This window comes from Lindgomyces ingoldianus (assembly GCF_010093535.1).
Source record: "Lindgomyces ingoldianus strain ATCC 200398 unplaced genomic scaffold BDR25scaffold_11, whole genome shotgun sequence".
NCBI classification, from domain to species: Eukaryota; Fungi; Ascomycota; class Dothideomycetes; order Pleosporales; family Lindgomycetaceae; genus Lindgomyces; species Lindgomyces ingoldianus.
Window position 1 is genome coordinate 701243 of NW_022985172.1, and position 19598 is coordinate 720840.

The 19598-nt window shown below is 33.7% G+C and overlaps 1 protein-coding gene across 1 annotated transcript; it reads left to right on the forward strand.

Annotated features, from left to right (window-relative positions):
- The first annotated feature begins 231 nt into the window (after positions 1–231).
- On the forward strand, positions 232–3171 carry BDR25DRAFT_258868 (DUF21-domain-containing protein). Its single transcript, XM_033686558.1, has 4 exons — positions 232–563; positions 624–850; positions 1051–1723; positions 1890–3171. Exons 1-4 carry the CDS (start codon positions 301–303, stop codon positions 2971–2973), a joined length of 2247 nt encoding a protein of 748 aa, XP_033549331.1. The 5' UTR covers positions 232–300; the 3' UTR covers positions 2974–3171.
- Positions 3172–19598: the final 16427 nt, after the last annotated feature.

Here is a 19598-nt window from a genome sequence, read left to right on the forward strand (position 1 = left end):
GCAGACCAATTTTCCTTGATGTCATAGTCAGCTAGGTTAAACCCTTCTGTCCAGGCGCTAGAAACTGTAAGTGTGAAGAATCGGAACGACAGCAGAGTGACAGATGCGACAAAGATCATTGCTTCTTGGCAGATACGTTCGTGCGCCCGTGTGCAGCATCTCTGGCCCGAGCTCCCAGGTTCATCCCGCCGCGCTCAAGCCGCGTTTCGTCTACTCCCACTCTCTCTCACACAGCCAACCCTTTCCTAGGAAACTGTGCTCTTGTATCGTCTACCCAGCCTCATTTCAAGGTGCCTCGCTATGGCGGACGCTAATTGCTGCGTTCCCTTTGGGGTCGGCAATGGCTTGTTTTCTCTCAACGGAGCTCGTTTCGCCCTCATCTTGTCAACGCTTCTCACCACTTTTGCGTCCCTCGTTAAAGCCATCCCCGTTCAACACTCCGAAACCATTCTGGTAGCTGCAGAGCCTCCGAAGCCCGCAGGCGACCTAGGCCTGTGGGCATATCTGGGCACTGCGGTCGCTCTCGTTTTACTTGGAGGGGCTTTCGCCGGCTTGACCATCGCGTTCGTCCTCCTACTCTCTCACCTCTGCCATGCGACACGCTAACACAACACTTTGCGCAGGTTGATGGGACAAGACGAAATCTACCTCCAAGTCATTGCCACTTCGGGTGAAGGCCCCGAGCGCAAGAATGCAAAGAAAGTCCTCAAGCTGCTTAAGAGGGGCAAGCACTGGGTGCTGGTGACACTACTTCTGAGCAACGTTATCACCAACGAAACTCTCCCTATTGTACTGGACAGATCGCTCGGAGGCGGTTGGCCTGCTGTTCTCAGCTCTACCGTCCTTATCGGTTCGTCTTTACTACATCTTCTTAACTCACGTAGAACAAAAACAGGATGGAGCCTATCTGTTGAACCTCTTGCTAGAATAAGGAAGAGCGTCAACTGGATACCAACTTCTGTCCTGACCCTACTCCCTATCATGTTCCACGTTATGTGACAAGATGCAGTGTTCTCACCATGTCGCCATCGTGTCTGCTGACATCTATAGTTATTTTCGGCGAAATCGTGCCTCAATCGATATGTGTTCGCTACGGATTGCCCATCGGTGCTTGGATGTCCCCCCTCGTACTCGGCTTGATGTGGATCATGGCTCCTGTTGCTTGGCCCACCGCGAAACTGCTTGATAAGCTTCTAGGCGAGGACCATGGAACAACATACAAGAAAGCTGGCTTAAAGACCCTCGTTACGCTACACAAGACGCTAGGCACGAGTCCAAACGACCGTCTAAACCAGGACGAGGTCACCATCATCACTGCAGTGCTGGACTTGAAAGAGAAGGCTGTTGGCAGCATCATGACGCCCATGAAGGATGTTTTCACCATGTCAGCCGACACTGTGTTGGATGAGGATATGATGGACACGATTCTCTCAGCTGGATACTCTCGGATACCCATTCATACACCGCAGAACCCCAAGAACTTTGTCGGCATGCTCCTCGTTAAGATGCTCATCACCTACGACCCTGAGGACGCCCTCCGCGTGCGAGACTTTGCCTTGGCGACATTACCCGAGACACGACCTGAAACCAGCTGCTTAGATATCATAAACTTCTTCCAGGAGGGGAAATCACACATGGTGCTCGTTTCGGACTATCCTGGAGAGTCCTATGGCGCAGTCGGTGTTGTTACCCTTGAGGATGTTATTGAGGAGCTTATCGGAGAGTAAGTGATCACATAAACGTGGAACATTACCAGCACAGACTTCACCTGTTATATCTCTTGTTGTGATCTGGTGGACTGTCAAATGATGCAGATTTCTGCTTTGAACAACTCCCCTGGATCTTATTTCACACCAAGTCACATGATACAGTAATTCTAACTTTCCCAGGGAAATCATCGATGAATCCGACGTCTTTATTGACGTTCACAAAGCTATCCGCCGCATGGCGCCAGCGCCTCGGACCCGCATCCCCAAAGGCGACATTATCGCTGATAGTTCCCGTCCATCTGAACTGAAGCTGGAGGCTGAAACTACGAACCTGCTTCAGAAAATCTCAACCGCGCCCGAATACAGGAAGTTGTCAGTCCCAGAAAACACGAGCGATGGAAAGATACCGACCACGTTCCTCATGCGCCGTCGTAGCAGCGGCCAAGGGTCCATCGACCGAGGCACCGTCGTTTTTCGAAGCGACGACCCTGAAGTCATGCAGCACCTAAAACATCTAGGCCCATCCAACGCAGCCACTAGACCAAAACAAACACGAATCAACACGGTTAAGATCAAGCCGGGTCTCGTCAACAACATACCGAACACCATTCCAGAGAATACGCAAGCTCAGCTAGAACCAGTGATCGTTACTCCATCCCATGCCCCTCAGGGCGGTGCTGGTGAGGGGCTGCTCGACTCTGCAGGTCGCGATGCCAGCGATGGTGTGCATAGCCTCGCCGTGGGGTATGGCACTATGTCGACCGCCTCCAAGGGAATGTCGTGGGGATCACCAGACTCACACTCAAAGACTCAGAACAAGGAAGAACGGACGTCACCAAACTCCCAATCCGCCAACCAGAACAACCAGAATGGGAAGATTGTGATCGATCTTCGTCCGCAACAGGACCGTCCACCGTCACCGAGCACAGTTGGCTCATTGCATTCCATTCGCTCCGCATCTGCACCTGCACCGATGAAGAGGCACACGGCGCGTAGCGGAAGCATCTCAGAGAACATTGTGGATCTCAATGGAGTCAAAAAGATCGTTCTTGAGACTACTAGTTCGAGCGAATCTGAAGACAAGACTACTGGCGGCGAAGCTGACGTTTTCCAGGATCGCCGAACGGACGAGGGGTTTGATGGCAAGAGCGAGGACAAGAAGAGCGGCAAGAAGAGGCGCAAGAAGAGGGGTAAAAAGAAGCCCAAGAACGGTGCTGGTGAGAGTAGCGAGTCGCAACCGCTGCTTGGGGGTGACAATCATTAAATTAGGAAGACGAGGGACAGAGTTGAGTTGAGCATGCTTTTCTTGTATGAATACAGCCTAGGCGTTTTTGGGTGGCGTCTGCCTCTCGGCTGGAGGGTACTGTTTAGCAGGAGTTAAGTTGCAACGAGGCGAAAAGCGGCGGTATTCTAGGTACTTAATTCCTTAAGCAGTGTATAGAATAGCTTCTCTCTAGTGTGCAATCGAAAGTAGCAAAGGCTCTTCCTGTCCCTCTGACTGAATCTACAGCATGTTATTATATAACGACGATGGCTAGAACGGAGTCTATCTGTTAAACCTCTTGTTAGAATCAGAGAAGATGCCCACAGGGTGCATGCTTCTATCCTAGATAGCACTTGCTTCAGAGGTATTGAGATGCAGGAATGTGTACTGTACCGTATTCTATGTTTTTCTAACTGGTGCAGACAGCTTAGCCGATTAAATGTACACTATGCTATTATGCAACACGCAGGATGATAAGAATAGTATCTGCTCATTAAAAATCTTTCTGGAATCGGACAGAGTGTCAATACTAGTCTAGTAATAACACGACCCGCCTCCTGAGATTTTCTTGGTCCACCCACGTGACTGTGGGCTTGAAGTCAAGCTTGGACCACATCTCTTCTAGAGGGTCTAGTCGCCTGTGTAATTTTTAGTGCGCAGATAACTGCAGAATTAAGTTACATTTAAAGTATCTTAACTTACAACACAAGTTTACATGTTTCCTGCTTGTATACTATTTTAGCATGCCCTTTAAGAACATTAATAATTTATAGCTTTTTTTCTTTAATGTAGAGAACCTTTAACTAGTTTCTATTTTCTAGCTATTATTAGCTTAACAGTAGTAGATAAGCTTTAATAACTAAACTTACACCTACTTTTTAATAAAGCTATTACTCTGCTTAAAAACAGTACTAGTTATAACTTAAAGCCTAGTTAAAAACAAGCCCTTAAGAACTTATATAATAATTATAATAGTATACTTATTACGCAAACTAGGTATAAGAAGACGCATGTTATTATAAGGTATTATGCAACACTAGATCCTTAGTTATAGCCTATTACTTTTATTATAAGTTCTTTAAAGGCAATTAAATAAGGACAGGCATAAGAGGCTTATAAGTGCTACTATAGAATTAGTGTTCTTTTTTTTATTCTAGACAGCAATAGCAATACTATAAAACACTAGCATAATATTGCCTAAAGCAGATATACTTATGTCTAGTTATTAGCTAAAATTATAGTTAAGGAAGCTCTAAATAAAAAAAATGTTAATTTATTAAGTAATTTTATAGTTAGCTATGCTTTTATAGGGTTTGCATAAGTAACTATAAGTTTACTTAATAATTTAGCTTTTTTAACTAATATATAGACTTTTTTACCTACTACTTTACATTCTTAGGATTTATAGGTAAGTAAGGCATGTAATTTACTAGCTAGCTACGCTAATAATTAATAAGTGTAGCTATCTATTAATTTCTACTTTTCTTTATAGCTAATTACTTTAGTGTCTTTAGATAGCACTCTAACTTTTTATACACTAACCCTTTTAACTGCATTAATGTTTTAGCCTACTGCTCTAACTACACTAAACACTAGTTATTATAGAAAAAGCGCGTCCACCTGCGCATGTAAACTGCGTGCGCAGCGCGTTACAGCTTTACTAGAGGTTCTAGAGGAGGTAGTCCCTAAGAAGCCTAGACAGACTAAGAATGTACTAATAAAGGTAGTAGTTATAGCTTAAAAGACTACACTAATAAAAATGTTTAATAACAGCTATGTTAATAAAGGGAAATTTAAAAGTGTAATTAAAAATTTTAAGTTTAGGTAACACTACTAGCTAGTTACTATTAATAAGCTACATCTTTATGCCTATAATAGCTAAGAAGGGGGCTTCTGTTCTTATTATAGGCAGATATCTAAGCTATAAGACTAACTTAAGGACTATACTTGCTAGTTTAGTACAACAGCTACTCTTACACACACTAACTTCTTAGATGTATTCTAGTCTACAGGCTTCTATTATCTCTGCAAAGGCGCTCTTATTTAAATAGAGGTATATTACAGTAATGTTTTTATAAAGCTAGAGCTTACCTTCTTAAGTAAAATTTATTTGCTCTACTATAAAGTCTTTTATACTATAGTTAATAACACTCTAGCTTGTTTTAATTATATGTTACTAAAAATAATATTTTTTATCTACTTTATTAAGAACGCTATAGAACTAGTAGCTAGTATTACTTACTAGTTAAATAATGCTAGTTACACAAACACTATAAATTAAATTATGTAAGTGTATTATAGATAGCTTATGCTAGACACTTATATTAATATTAAGTGTTGTTTTAATAGTAGTAAGCTCTACATACTTATTACTACATTTATGTATGCGCTAAGGGTTAACCTACTAGGTGTAAAGTATGTTACTTAGTTTAGTTACTGCTCTCTTAAGAATGCTTTATAGAAGCTTAAGTAGGCAAACTATAGCAACACTTTTAAAGAAGACAAGGCTGTCTTTGTGTAGGCACTTAGTAATAAGGTTATTTGTCCGTACGCAGCAGCAGCGTCGCGGCCTGGATACGAACGATCGCGCACGAGCAGGATCACGTATCTATGTCACATGATGCTCGTGCGCGAACCTCTGTGCGCGAACATCTAGATATCCCCTTTTTCCTCTGTACAGAGAAAAGACAAGAGCAATAGAACTAGAAACATGTTGCCCTTACCTTACCTACCTTGTACGCTGTGCACACTGTACACTACTCTTACTTTTACTACTTAAGTGCTTATACTATAAGCAGCTAGCTGTTAAAGCCTATTTAACACTAATTAGTAGTTAATTTAATTAACTATAAATTAGTAAAAGTAATAATAAAGTACCTATGCTTTATAAGGTACTTTGTTTTATTACCTATCCTTTAGAAAGAGTAACAGCAGAGTACCTACGCCCTATAAGGTACTTTATTTAGTTACTTATCTCTTAAGATAGCAGATTAATCCTTTACATTATATAGTAAGCTTTGCTACTATACAAAGTAAAAAGAAGATAGTGTAAGACGCACACTAAAGCTACTAAAGCTGTACAACCTAGTAGCTAGACAATAGCACATTAATCCTTTACATTACACAGCAAGCTCTGCTACTGTACAAAGTAAAAAGAAGATAGTGTAAGGCGCACACTAAAGCTATTAAAGCTGCACAACCTAGTAGCTAGACAACAGCAGTACCTGCGCAATCTACTAGAAAAGTAATTAACTATACTATTATAATAAAATCTTATTAGCAACTAATAACTTTGCGTAATAATAGGAAGAATAAGAAATAATTTTTATTATATAAATAACTTACAAAGAACATAAGGATATTAGAGGTAACACTATAAAACAAGACTAGCCTAGAGTACTAGAATAATAAGATTAACATGTTAGAGGCTCTAACAAGCCTATAGACTTAATTATACATAAGTTGCATAATTACTAATCTACACATAATAACTTAGAAAGGCGCTACTTTTCTAAGTGCGTACATAGAGAATTTTAAAGAATAGACACTATAAGACTTCTTAGCACTTAGCTGCGCGTTTAAAAGGGAGCTTATATAAGTGCTAAAGGATAAGAGAATTACACTATAGCTAGGCACTAAAGGTACTTAAGCCTAGAAGCTGTATAATATAGCATAAGGAAAAGCAATTACACTAAAAAGGCTTTATATACAACCCCTATTACTGTATAAGGCTCTGCACAGAAGCAGACTAAACACAATGCTGCTATTAACACTAAACGTACTAGCATCACCTGCTCCTACACCTTAGCTAGCACTACACCAATCACCGTACGAACAATACATGCCACCCTACCCAACGCCTGCTCCACACCCTTAATCGTACACACCACCGCCTGCAGTAGTGTATGCACCACCAATACCACCTGCACAATCTATACTACATTATAGCCTGTACAAACTTCCACTCTAGAGGGAAACTGCTAAAGAAAAACTCTTAGCAGATAAAATTATATAATTTTAAAAGGCATAAAAAAAAAATAATAACTATATAAGTTAACTATATAATATTTTTATAAATAAAATAAAGATTTTTATTAATTTATGTTAATAGCTAGATATTTAGAAAACTTAGTACACAGACATCTTTCTAGATATTCTAGAAGGCTAGGTAAATATGTACTATATGCACAACATAGGCCCTAGATATAACTAGAAGCATTTATATAACACCTTAAGCAGTTACTTTAACACTAATGTAAACTATAGCTAGTACTAGATAAACTAGACAATAATAACTTTTATATAATACTAATAAAAGAACTTTAATAAGAGTTTATATAAAGTTTTTAAAATAATAATTAACAAGCTTACACTTATATAAAAGGCACTAAAAATAAAATTCTAAGAGAATGTTCTACTACACACTACTATTATATAAGCCTATTAAGGATAACTAGAACTAGAACATGCTATGTTTACTATTAAGCTTTTATGTAAAGCTTTATTTAGTAACTTATAAGCATTACTTTAAGTTACTATAGACTAAAAAGTAAACTAATACCTCTAGAAACTGCCTAATGTATACTACATAGACTGCTAATACAACTCTGCATAATAAGAGTCTACATAACAAGAAGAAAGCTTCCCTTTATGTAAAAGAAGATAATATAGAAGATTTTTATCTAAGTTTAGGCTACAATCTAAAGACAACTGCATGTAAATAAAAAAGTGCTTTATCTGCTATAAAAAAAAATGTTAGTTATTAAACTACCCTTATAATAACTATATATAAGCAAAGAACTAGTATGTTGCCTTATATAAAAATTTTTATAATAAGACCTTATTACATAAAGCTATTACCTTATATATTTAAAACTTTAAAGGTTACTTTAAGAAAGAAAATAATTTGCATAATATAAAGAAAATAAAATAGAAGAGTAAAAATGCTAAAAAAGCTGTTAACTACCTTACCTCTACTGCCTATTTACACTGTGCAATAGGAGAGGACATCTACAGCATTAAACCTAAAGAATATGCTAAGCAGTTTATCTTTAATAACTAATATTATATAGTATACTAAGGCAAACTATAAGACATAGGCGTAGTAAAGATCTCTACTGTTAGTAAGTTTTAACTTAAGGTGTATATATAAAAGAACTTATGTATAAAAATTAATTAAACACTTAGCTAAACAGATATTAGCTTTAAAAGCTAAATACTAAAGGGATTAATTAGTACTATATAAATCTAGAACCTAATTAGTCTAGTTACATACTACATTCTAAAGACTCTAACACTATTTCTGCTATTACTAGTAGATGCTAACTAACTTAGAGTATACTTTAACAACATTTTAAATATTATTATACATAAAGACAAAACTACTATACTTATTATATAAAAATAGAGACACTTTTTTTTTAATATTAGTAAGAAAGAATTTATGTCTTTTTTTACTAAATTAAAACTTTACTGCTTCTACTGCTAATTTAGACACTCTTGCATAGAGAGACTCTAAAAGATGCTAACTAGCGCTAGCTACAATGTTAATGCTGTAGTGCTAGAAGAGATTAAGAAGTTCTGCTACTTTTGCTAATTATATAACTAGGCCCTATAAAGATTTAAGTTTATAATTAAGAATAACACTTACTTTAACTATAAAGTTATTATTAATGTTATATAAATTAATAATAAAGATGTCTTACATGTTATTAATATAGACACATTATTTTAGGCTGCTATATTCTTAAAATCTATGTCTACACAAAATACCTAGAATGCACTATGTAAATGCTAGATTAACACTTATTAAGGACCTCTAAACTATATTATGCATAACTCTAGTATAAACTTTGCTTTAAAGGATTTTTAAGCTTATGCAAAGATTATAGAAGCTACATGTAGGCAGATGCTAGTAGAAGCACATTAGGTAGTTAGAAAGGTTAAGCGCGCGCACACACCTCTCTAACAAGTGTTTAACATCCTAAAGACTAAGCTAGGTAACTATATAGATAATAAGGCTATTCTGCAGATAGCAGTTAAAGCTCTAAATAACATAGCTAGCCTACATAGTTTAGTACCTACACTACTAGTCTTTAAAGCATACCTAAGAATTAACCTAAACTCTCTACTATTACTAAACATTATTACATAAGTAAGCGCTGTACAAAAAGTAATAAAGATACTTTAAAAGAACTATGTAAAAGTAAACATTAATTATATAATTAATACTTATAATAGCCCTATAATATATAAAGTTCTTAACCTCCCTCTTAGCTTAGAGATTATAGCATAGAGAGAGAAGAAAGGCTAGACTAGCCTATACAAGATTAAGAGTATTAAAGGAAGAGACATTATTATTAAGAGAAAAAATAGCCTACTAAAGCTCTAATGTACGCAGGTTAAACTATACTATAAAGAAAAAAAGAAAGATAACCTACTTATAACAGATAACCTAGATAAACTAATCCCTATATAAAGGGATCCTCTAAAGAAGAGAAAGAGAGGACAGCTTTATAAAAATGTTATAGAGGCAGAACTAGAGCCTACTACAAACTAAGCCCCTTAGGATAGCAATGCCGCACTAGTGCAAAGGGAAGATATAGATACTAGAAGAAGTAAAAGGCAAAGGAAACCTGCATAAAGTCTAGACTAGGTATTCCTAACCTAGAAGAAAAAGGATAATTAGGCCTTATTTATTAAGCTTTATATAAATAGTGTAATTACTACACTTAAAAAACTATTTAAAAAATTAGACTATATAGAGATAAACACTCTAATTACTAACAGCACTTTTAAGGTTATAGCATATAACTTAATAAAGTATAAAAGTTAGATTTTTAACTTTTGCCTTATATAAAAAGTAAAAGGCAAAACAACCTAACTATATAAGAAATCCTGCCTAGTGTTTACTAGCTACTTAGATAAAGAAAAGGAAAAAATTCTTACTTAGTTACTAACTATTTAGAGAATAAGCTAAAAACTACTTTTAGCTATAAAAGCAAGCCTAAAAGCTACATATAGAATGCATTTTAAACTATGTAATATTACATAAGTATACATCTAATTAACAGATAAGCTTATGCACACACTATATACAAAGCTACTAAAGAAAATGCGCTAAAGCTTTCTACTAAATATAATACTCTAGGTTGTACAACCCTTATATAGAGCTACTAAATTAGGACTATATTAGTTTAAGACATATTATAACTACTATAAAGAAAAGCTACACATGTACATCTTTTTATATAACCCCTACCTCTTAATTACTAATAAAGAAAAGCACACTTTTAGTATTACTAGCTTATAAATAGATAACACTTTAAGTATTATAACAAAGAATTTTATGTAAAGAGAAAAAAAAAAACTGCAGAAGGTAAAGTTTTATATAAAGAGTAAGACTATTTTAGTAAAAAAGCAGCCTATTAAGTTTAACAGCAGAAAAATTAAGCTTATGCATAATATAGTAGTTTTTACTTAAAAGAAATAAGTAAGCTACTTTTATATAATTAACCTAAAAGACAAAGATGCTGCATAATAATATGTTAAGTAATATGTAAAAGAGGTATACATTGCATCTATATGTTAACTAAAGGCAGCATTTAACCTTTTTATTACTGCATAAACTATAGACCTTTTACATAATAACATTAATACACTTAACATATAAATCTAATAGCAGATAGATAATAGTAAGTGTAGTCTTACCTTTCTACTATTACAGCTTAATTATGCAAAGCTGTTTATCTTTATAGATAGATTATTTACTAATAATAAAAACTTTAGCTTATAGCTAGAATTTTTAATTATATTAAGTAATAAAGACTATATAAAGTAAAGCAACTACTTTAAAATACTAGGTAATATTATACACTAAAATTTTACTAAGTGTAAAAGAGTAACTAGAAGTGTCTTTACTAGTAAACTATATAGAATAGTTAGAGAGTTTAATAATGTAATTACTTTTAGTATAACTCTATAGTAAATTATATAAACACTTAAACTGCTACTAATTCTAGTAGTAATCTATATAAATTTAAGGTTTCTGTACAATTACCTTATTAAGCTAGGCACTACTAGTAAAAAGCAACTTATAATTAATATTATGTTACTCTATAAATTATACAAGAAAAGGGAAATTGCTAAGATAAAGTAAATTAATAGTAAAAACAACTTAGTAGATGCATGTATAAAAAAAACACTAAACTAGGCTTTTTAATTATTAGTCCTAACTAACTGCCTCTCTGTCTAGATAGAAGCATCTGTGGACTAGCTAGATTCTATGCGCAAAGATGCCCTAGACTAACTAGACTAATAATGCCTTTATATAAGGCCTATCTTTTTTATTTTTTTTTTATACGCACTTATTTTTCTTATTACAAGATTAGAAGAGAAGGATATATAAAAAAGATAGTCTATTTGTCTAGTATATAGAAGAAGAAAAAGCCACCACCCCTTACATATAGTAGTTATAATGCAGACCACAGCTCTACTATACGCATAAGGTGTAGGCATTAGCCTAGAAGTTAGCTAACACATAATACTTAACAAAAAAAAAGGCACTAGTAGTGCTACTATAATAATAAGCACATAAAGTTGCTAGGACCTAACTGCAACTTTAGACTAGGACTGCACAGAAGTACCTTTTACAACGCACAACCTTTGCTGCCTACAGCTATAGATTAGTGCTAGTAGGTAAGACAACATTAATATTATAAAATAGTAAAGCTACTACATACTGCTTTTTAGCCTATCTATAATTAGCATTTTATATAAGAAAGAAGTAGAAAAGCTAAAAGATTTATATGTTTATACTAAGATGCTAAATAAACTGCTAATTAGTAGTAGAACTAGTTAGAAGGGTAACACAGATGCGCCCTAGGCTGCTAGACTGCACAAGGACGTTAAAGACGCCCGCACTAACAGCGCTAGAGGTAGAGGAGGAAGGCTAGAGAGACATCTCTCTCTCTCTCTCTCTGTGTGTGTGTGTGTGTGTGTGTGTGTGTGTGTGTGTGTGTGTGTGTGTGTGTGTGTGCAGGCGGGAGTATCTGTCACTGTTAGCACTGTACAAAAAGAGAAAAGAGCTAGGGAATAGTACAGTAGGGCTTAGAGAGTAAAGGATAAAGAAGAGAAGGTAAAGGAGGAGGGGAGACCTTATTATATACACCTCCCTACGCACCTGCCTACGCAAAGATCCCACACCATTCTGGCACAAAACCCCGCATAAAACAGTTTGTACACTGCTAAATTACTTATAAGGCAAGCGCACAAAGGCTAGATAATAATAGCCTAAAACGCTCTACACTATTTATAGAGCTATCTACATAGCGCAACTAGCCTATCTTAACGTACAGCATTACTAAGGCAAGTCCTAACAAATAGGGTAGAGTAAAGGCAGAACATAATTAGATAGACCTACACAGATAGAAGGGAGGTAACACGTACAGAAGGCAACTCTTTAGACAAAAAGAAAAGTTGCCAGTGTCTGTACGCAGCAGCAGCGTCGCGGCCTAGATACGAACGATCGCGCACGAGCAGGATCACGTATCTATGTTACATGATGCTTGTGCGCGAACCTCTGTGCGCGAACATCTAGATATCCCCTTTTTCCTCTGTACAGAGGAAAGACAAGAGCAATAAAACTAGAAACATGTTGCTTTCACCTTACCTACCTTGTACGCTGTGCACACTGTACACCACTCTTACTCTTGCTACTTAAGTGCTTATACTATAAGCAGCTAGCTGTCGGAGCCTATTTAACATTATTAGTTTTTTTTAGTATTAAATCTTTATTAAATAGTAAACACCTATGCTAGCACTATATTCTTATTAGGTGTAGGCTTTAAAGTTTCTTAGTAAACTTTTTTTAGTTAGTGTTAATAAGCTTACTAACAGCTTTTTTATTAATAGTAGGCAAAAGCTTTACCTACTTAATTATAAAAAGCCTCTGCCTAAGAATGCGCCTAATAGTATTTAGTATAAGCACTATTTATTAGCATCTAAGTATAAAGTTTATAATAGTAGCTACTATTAAAACATAATTTTAAAGCCCTTTAAAAAGATTTACACTAACTTTTATAATAACTATTCTAGTTATGCTCTAGAGCAGCATTTTATTATACTATTAAATAATATTAAGGATAAGGACACTATTAATTCTATAATAAAGGCTAAAGTTAAAGATGTGCTACTTAGTCTTACTATTACACTTAGAAATAAGAGGGGTACTAGTAGCTAGCTTTAGTCTATCTGTCTAGATCTAAAAAAGTGTGTTCTTTAGAAGAAAAATTATAATTATATAGCATCTTTATACTTATAGGTTGCAGAGGGTAATTTGTTTTAATAAGCATAAGTAAAAACATATAGAAATTATGTTATCTTTATAACTTATGCTACCCTTAGGATAAAACCTATTACGCCTAGTAATTAACTTTTTATAAGGAAAGCGCTAGTAGTTTTTATAAAGTAGATTGCTATTTATCTACTTACTACTTTATTAGTTGCCTCTTTAAGCACTATAGCGCAGAAAGCGCCTTTTTAAGCTATAACTCTAAACATTAAGCTTACTGCCTATAGTGCGCTATTAGTAGTTAAGCATGTTAAGAAACAGCGCAGAAAGCGCCTAGCATTAGCAAGTAATTAGAAGAATTGTACGCTAGCACATAGAAAGCAGGTTAGTGGCCAGTTTGTTGCAGCACATAGTGCATGTTAATATACTGCAGTAATATGTAGAGCAGCTGCGCTTATATTTTATTAGCGCAGGTAGCTGCTACATTCTGCAACTACATATATATGCATACCTGTAGAGTTTTGTTAAAAGTACATGCGTAGTTAGAAGCTTAATGTACATGTTAACATAAAAGGTCTATTCTTATATACTATAGCTAGTAGTAGAGAAGTTTGCTTAGTGTATAAAGCATATTAAATTAATATTATCTTATAACCTTACTTTTTTGCTGCGCTAAAATAAGTAGTCTAGCTGCGCACATAAAATATGTGCGCAGCTAGCTGCAGAATTTAATATATAACTAATAATACATAAATATAATATCTATATAGTTATAGCTTATTATTTTATTAGCTTATTAATTAATAAGTAGTAATATAGTAAGTAAGTAAAACATAAGGCATTTACAGTAAAAAAGTAAGACATAAAGCATGCATTTATGTGTTAATATATAGTTAGCTGCGCTTATAATATGTTAGCATAGGTAACTATAAAATTACTAGGTAATACATGTAAGCATATATATTACTAAGTAGTGTAAAAAGATTATTATTAGGTAAAAGCTTTATATTATTATACATAAAAATTTAAAAATATAAACATTAATAATTTTAATTACTAGAACTAACCTTTTTTAAGTAACTATATAAATTCCCTGTCTTTCTAGAAGTTAGTAGCACTAATAGTTACTTAAAAGCTACTAAGTAAAGCTTTCTAGCACAATAACACTTTACACACTAGCCTTTTATGTCTTTTTTAGGGACACAGAAGCTGTCTAGGTAGATAATGCAGCGCAGAGGGCTACTATAATAAGTAGCGCAATAAGTACACAGCTCTGTGCAACTAACTCTATAGTACTTGTAGATTAGTTAAGCATAAGTAAGGCGCTTATAGTAACTTTCTAAGAGTTACACAGCACTACTACTAGCCCTAGGTTAAGAGTTATTAGCTTTAGCCTACTTAAGGTTATATCTTTATTTACTAACTATAGTGTTATAGTTAGTTGCTTATTCTAACTAGATCTTCTACTAAGCAATGTTGTTGTCTAACATCTAGGGGGGGAAACCTTTAGGAACGTTAGCTAGTGTTTTTTAATGTACCTATATATATGTCTTATAAAATGTTAAGTAAAGAAAGATAAGTTTAAGCCCTATAACTAATATTAGTAGCTTTATTATATATTATTACATAAATATAACAACTTACTAAGTAACTAGAGCTAGGCCTGCTAGAGCAGAAGCAACACTAGGCACTAGCGCCAGCGCTAGCTCCTAGTCAGCAAGGGCAGAATTAGGGCTACATAAGTGTTAATATAAGGCATACGCATAAGCAGCATAATAGACATACTTAGGGAGGGAGAGGGGCGTGCAGGGCGGGGAGGACCCCTAGTTAGGAAGCAGAGCCCTCCTCTTATTATTATTATTATTATTACTGCTAAAGATAAGCTAGCTAGACTTATTTTTAACTATAATGTTATTATAGTTATAAGAAGAGAGCTAGCTAGGCTTCTTTTTACTATTCTTACTTTATAGCTTAAAGGCTACTAGCTATTTAGGGTGGCTAGGCCCTAGGACTTAGGCAGGATCTACTGCTATATGTTAGTTACATGCTTATTTAACATATACATACTCTAAAAATAGTAGGAAAACTTTAAAATATAATAAAAATAAAGCTAAAAAAATTATTAGTCCCCTACGCACATAAATTATAAGTGTAGATAGACATTAAATATACTAGCTTCTAACTAAACATAATAAAAGACATAATAGATTAAAAAAAGAGTAAAACATAATGTTTAAAGTAATAAAGATTAGTATATATATAGATTTTTTTAAAAAACTTTTACTAATTATACTTACTAGCTAAGACCTAAGAAGTAAGTTTAGAATATATATAAAAAAATAGTGCTATTATGCAAGAAGTTTAAATACAAGACTTACTATATAAATCTAAGTAAATAGTTCTTTTTACTATATTATGCTTAACTGCTGTTACTATAGTAATAATATTAATAATAATAATACATTTACCTAGCAACTATAACTATTATAATTAGGCACTAACCTACACTTGCTATTAACGTGTGTAGGAAGTAACTCTATTTTTAGTACTAATCTTAACACATGGAGGCGCAGATGCATGCCTTGCTAGAGATATTGTGCATTATAAGTTTTTACGCACAGACTATAGTGTTAGAAAGCCTACCTCTTACATACCCTAAACACAGTGCAGACACTGCATATATATACAAATAAAACTCTACAGTAAGCTGCGCACACAAAATATTAGCACAGCTGCCTAGTAAATTCTACTTATAACTTTATTAAGTGTAAGTAAAAGAAACTAAGAGTAAAAAGTAAAAGTAAGCAGAAACTTTTACTACTACTATATAAGCTATAATGTAATACTACATAGTAGAAAAACATAACTTAGATGCTATAACTTTTATATATAAAAATTATTATATCTGTACATTACCTACGCATGTAAATTACGTGCGCATTTAACTTCTAAATTACACTAATAAAAAGAACAGACTTTATAGCATAACCTTAATATTATTGCACTTATTAAAGAACTTATAATTAACTTTTAGTAAATAAAGCTACTTACTAATTAGCTTAGGGTTAGCTATAATATTAAAGACTAGAGCTATAACATTATTAGTAAATTTAATAGCTACTACTATCTTATTCTTAGCATTTTTATCTGCAGTATATAAAAACTTATAATTTAATACATTTATAGACTTATATATTACTTTTACAGCAGTAGTTAGATTAATGTTAATACTAAAAATAGTAGCATTCTTTTAAGATAGATCTAGAGCTATTGTTGTACTTAATGCCCTTACTAGCAACTAAATAACAGCACTGCGCTAGACATAGTTATGCTGCCCCTAAGCGTTTACACCCCACATTCTATAAAGCGCACACCTAAGAGGCGTAAAAAAAATAGTGTTAAAAGTGTAGTACTTAAAAAAATTATAGACAGAAGTAGTTAAAGTGCGCTTATTACTTTACTAGTTTTTTATATTATAGTTAAAGAACTTATTTATAAAGTTAACTAGAAACTAACTACCTTTCTAACTAGTTAAATTAATAAGTAAAGTAAAAGCTATAGCTATGTAAGCAGCTAAGCTGCTATAGTTACTGTTAATAAGGCGCTTTAAGTATAAAAACTCTAGGGTGTAAGCACGCTTTCTAGCGTAAGCATATAGTTATAAGACCTTAGGGATAGCCACCTTTAGCAGGCTAACATCCCTATATTTAATAGCCTAAAAGAGAAGCTTATACGCATAGTAGTTCTAGATAAATATAAAATTAACCTAACACTTATAATCTTTTATATAATTCTTAGAATTTTATAGTAAATCTACTGTTTTCTTAACTAAACTAGTAAACACTTTTACTATTAAGTTATTTACTACTTTTACTATTACACTTAGTAGAGACTGCTAGTTTAACCCTAAGCTATGCTATTAATAAGTAATTAGATAGTAATAAAACTTAGTAATAATTTAAGCTTTATAGTTATCCTACATAAATGTTCTCTTATAAGTGTATATAAAGGACTTTAGCGTAATAAACTTTTAGGCTATTTTACTAGCAGAATATCTTAGTGTAGTAGGGTAAACCTAGTTACCTGCTGCTAGCTTATCTCTAAAGTATAATTTAAGTATAGCTCTAATGCTATGCATTTAGGCGTAGAATAATCTAGGCAGAGGTACTACATAGCTTAGCTTGTTGTACGCAGTTATATTCTCTACAGCGCTAAGTTTAGCAGACTACATCTAATTTAGCGTCTTATTATTACTAGTAACTAGAAACACTAGCTTATCTTTTATAAATAGCTTATTAGTAAGACTTATCTATAACTAAAAAAAGTTTTAAAGTATTTTAATATTATTTACTACTATACTTTTATCTAGCTAGATAAGCATTATTAAAGTTAGCTTCTAGTTTCTTAGGGGCAGCATAAGTAAGTAGTTAATTCTTAGCATCTTTAAGCACTTCTTAAGCCCTTAACTAATAGTAATAAACTTATTAATAATAGCGCTATAAGCTTTATGTATAATGCTAATAGTTTACACAGTATAAAAGGCCTTTATAATATTACTATGCTTAAAAGAAGGGTTTATTTTGCCTATGTCTAGTAGGATTGTGCTATTAAAGTTTAACTAACGCAGATAGTAACACCTCTAATTAGTTATAACACTATAGAATCTATATATTAGCCTAGTAGTAATTAAAAAGGTTATACTTTTTTTTATATAGCTTTACTTGCTAACACTAAGGTGCATATTATAGTTATTATATACTAAAGCGCATAGTGCTAAAAACTAGCAATAGCAAATAACTTCTTGCGCAGTAGCCTTAAGCGCACTAATTAAGCGCTGCGTAGAGTTATATAACTCTATTAACCTTAAGAACTGTGTTACTTTAAAAACATGTTGTTTTACGCCTATAGAGTAAAGAAGAAGAGATAGTAGAGATAAAAAGTAGTTTAATAGCTTAAAATGCTATAAAAAGTAGATGTTTAAGATAATAAATATAATCTATAAATAGTTTTTATTATTAAGTGTTCTTATACTTAACTAGTATAACTAGAACAAGAGATTAAACAGGGTGCTAGCATACTAATAAATAAGCGCTGTAATGTTAGACTAAGTACACTAGATAAAGGCACTTAATGCTTATTAAAAGTATTATCTAAACAACATTATTTTTAACTGTAACATATTAAGCTTAGCCTTAAGCTTTATAATGTAGTCCTAGATAGCAGCTTTAGGTGTTATAATAGACTATAAATGTAGCTTTATAGCACTATTCTTGTCTACCTTTTTAAGCAGCATAGCTTAATATTATAAGGCTTAGAAGGCAAGCTTAATAAACTTAAAGAATAAGCCTCTCCTCTAGCTATTATTATAGCAAACTCCTTTAACTATAGTTATATATAAAGTAAATTACTTTTACTTCTTTGCTATAAAGTCTAGCTTTAGTAGATCTTACTATGTAAGTATAAACTTTAATAATTTTAAACTTTTAGGCTGTCTAACACTATGTACTAGCAGCCTTAGTGTAGTAGTAGCAGCAACAGGTAATGTGTGCTGCTCTGTTTTATAGAGCTCTGTCTTATAGGAGAAATCTACGTTAAATAGCAGCAAAGAATGCATATTAGTATATAATGTTAAAGTAACATTAGCTGTACATAGTTAGCAAAAGGACTATGCAGCTTAAGTATAATTAAGAATATAACAGCTACCTACGCATATAAAACATAAGTGCAGCTAAAAGAGGCTTTTAACTAGGCCTTTTATAACGCACTTTATAAAGTAAACTAAACATAATACAGCATAAAGTAAAAAAATATGCTAAAAAGATATTTAGCTAAAGTATAATTATAAATATAATAACTACCTACACATATAAAACATAAGCGCAGGTAAGGGAGACTTTTAGCTAAGCCTTTTAATATTACTAAGATAAATTAAAATACTATAACTAGCTATATATATAATTTATAAGTGCAAGAAGCTAATAAATTTATAAAGAGTTTATTATACCTTATATATGCATAAGAATTAAGGCAACGCGCGTAGCTGTATTATTGTCCTTATATAGTTAAGTTGCTAGGGGTGTGAGAGAATCTATCGCACAAACGCTAGGCCCCTAAGGTAATTAATTAAACATAGGGTTATCTCTGTAACCTATAGTGCGATTTTGCTAAAAAGTATACTAGTTAACGCAGAATTAAATAAATTAATTTATTCTTACACTAAGCTAGGTAATAGAAGCAATAGAGAGATAGTAGGTCGCGTTAAAGTTAGAAGAAGGTGGATTTTCCTATACAAATCTGGGCCCCTAAGCTACCAAAAATTACACGGGCGACTAGA

Excerpts from the sequence above, each read along its gene's own strand:
- BDR25DRAFT_258868 (XM_033686558.1), top strand. The coding sequence starts at position 301 with ATGGCGGACGCTAATTGCTGCGTTCCCTTTGGGGTCGGCAATGGCTTG. Across the intron at positions 564-623 it reads TTCGCCGGCTTGACCATCGC|GTTGATGGGACAAGACGAAA; the intron begins GTTCGTCCTCCT and ends CACTTTGCGCAG. Across the intron at positions 1,724-1,889 it reads ATTGAGGAGCTTATCGGAGA|GGAAATCATCGATGAATCCG; the intron begins GTAAGTGATCAC and ends TAACTTTCCCAG.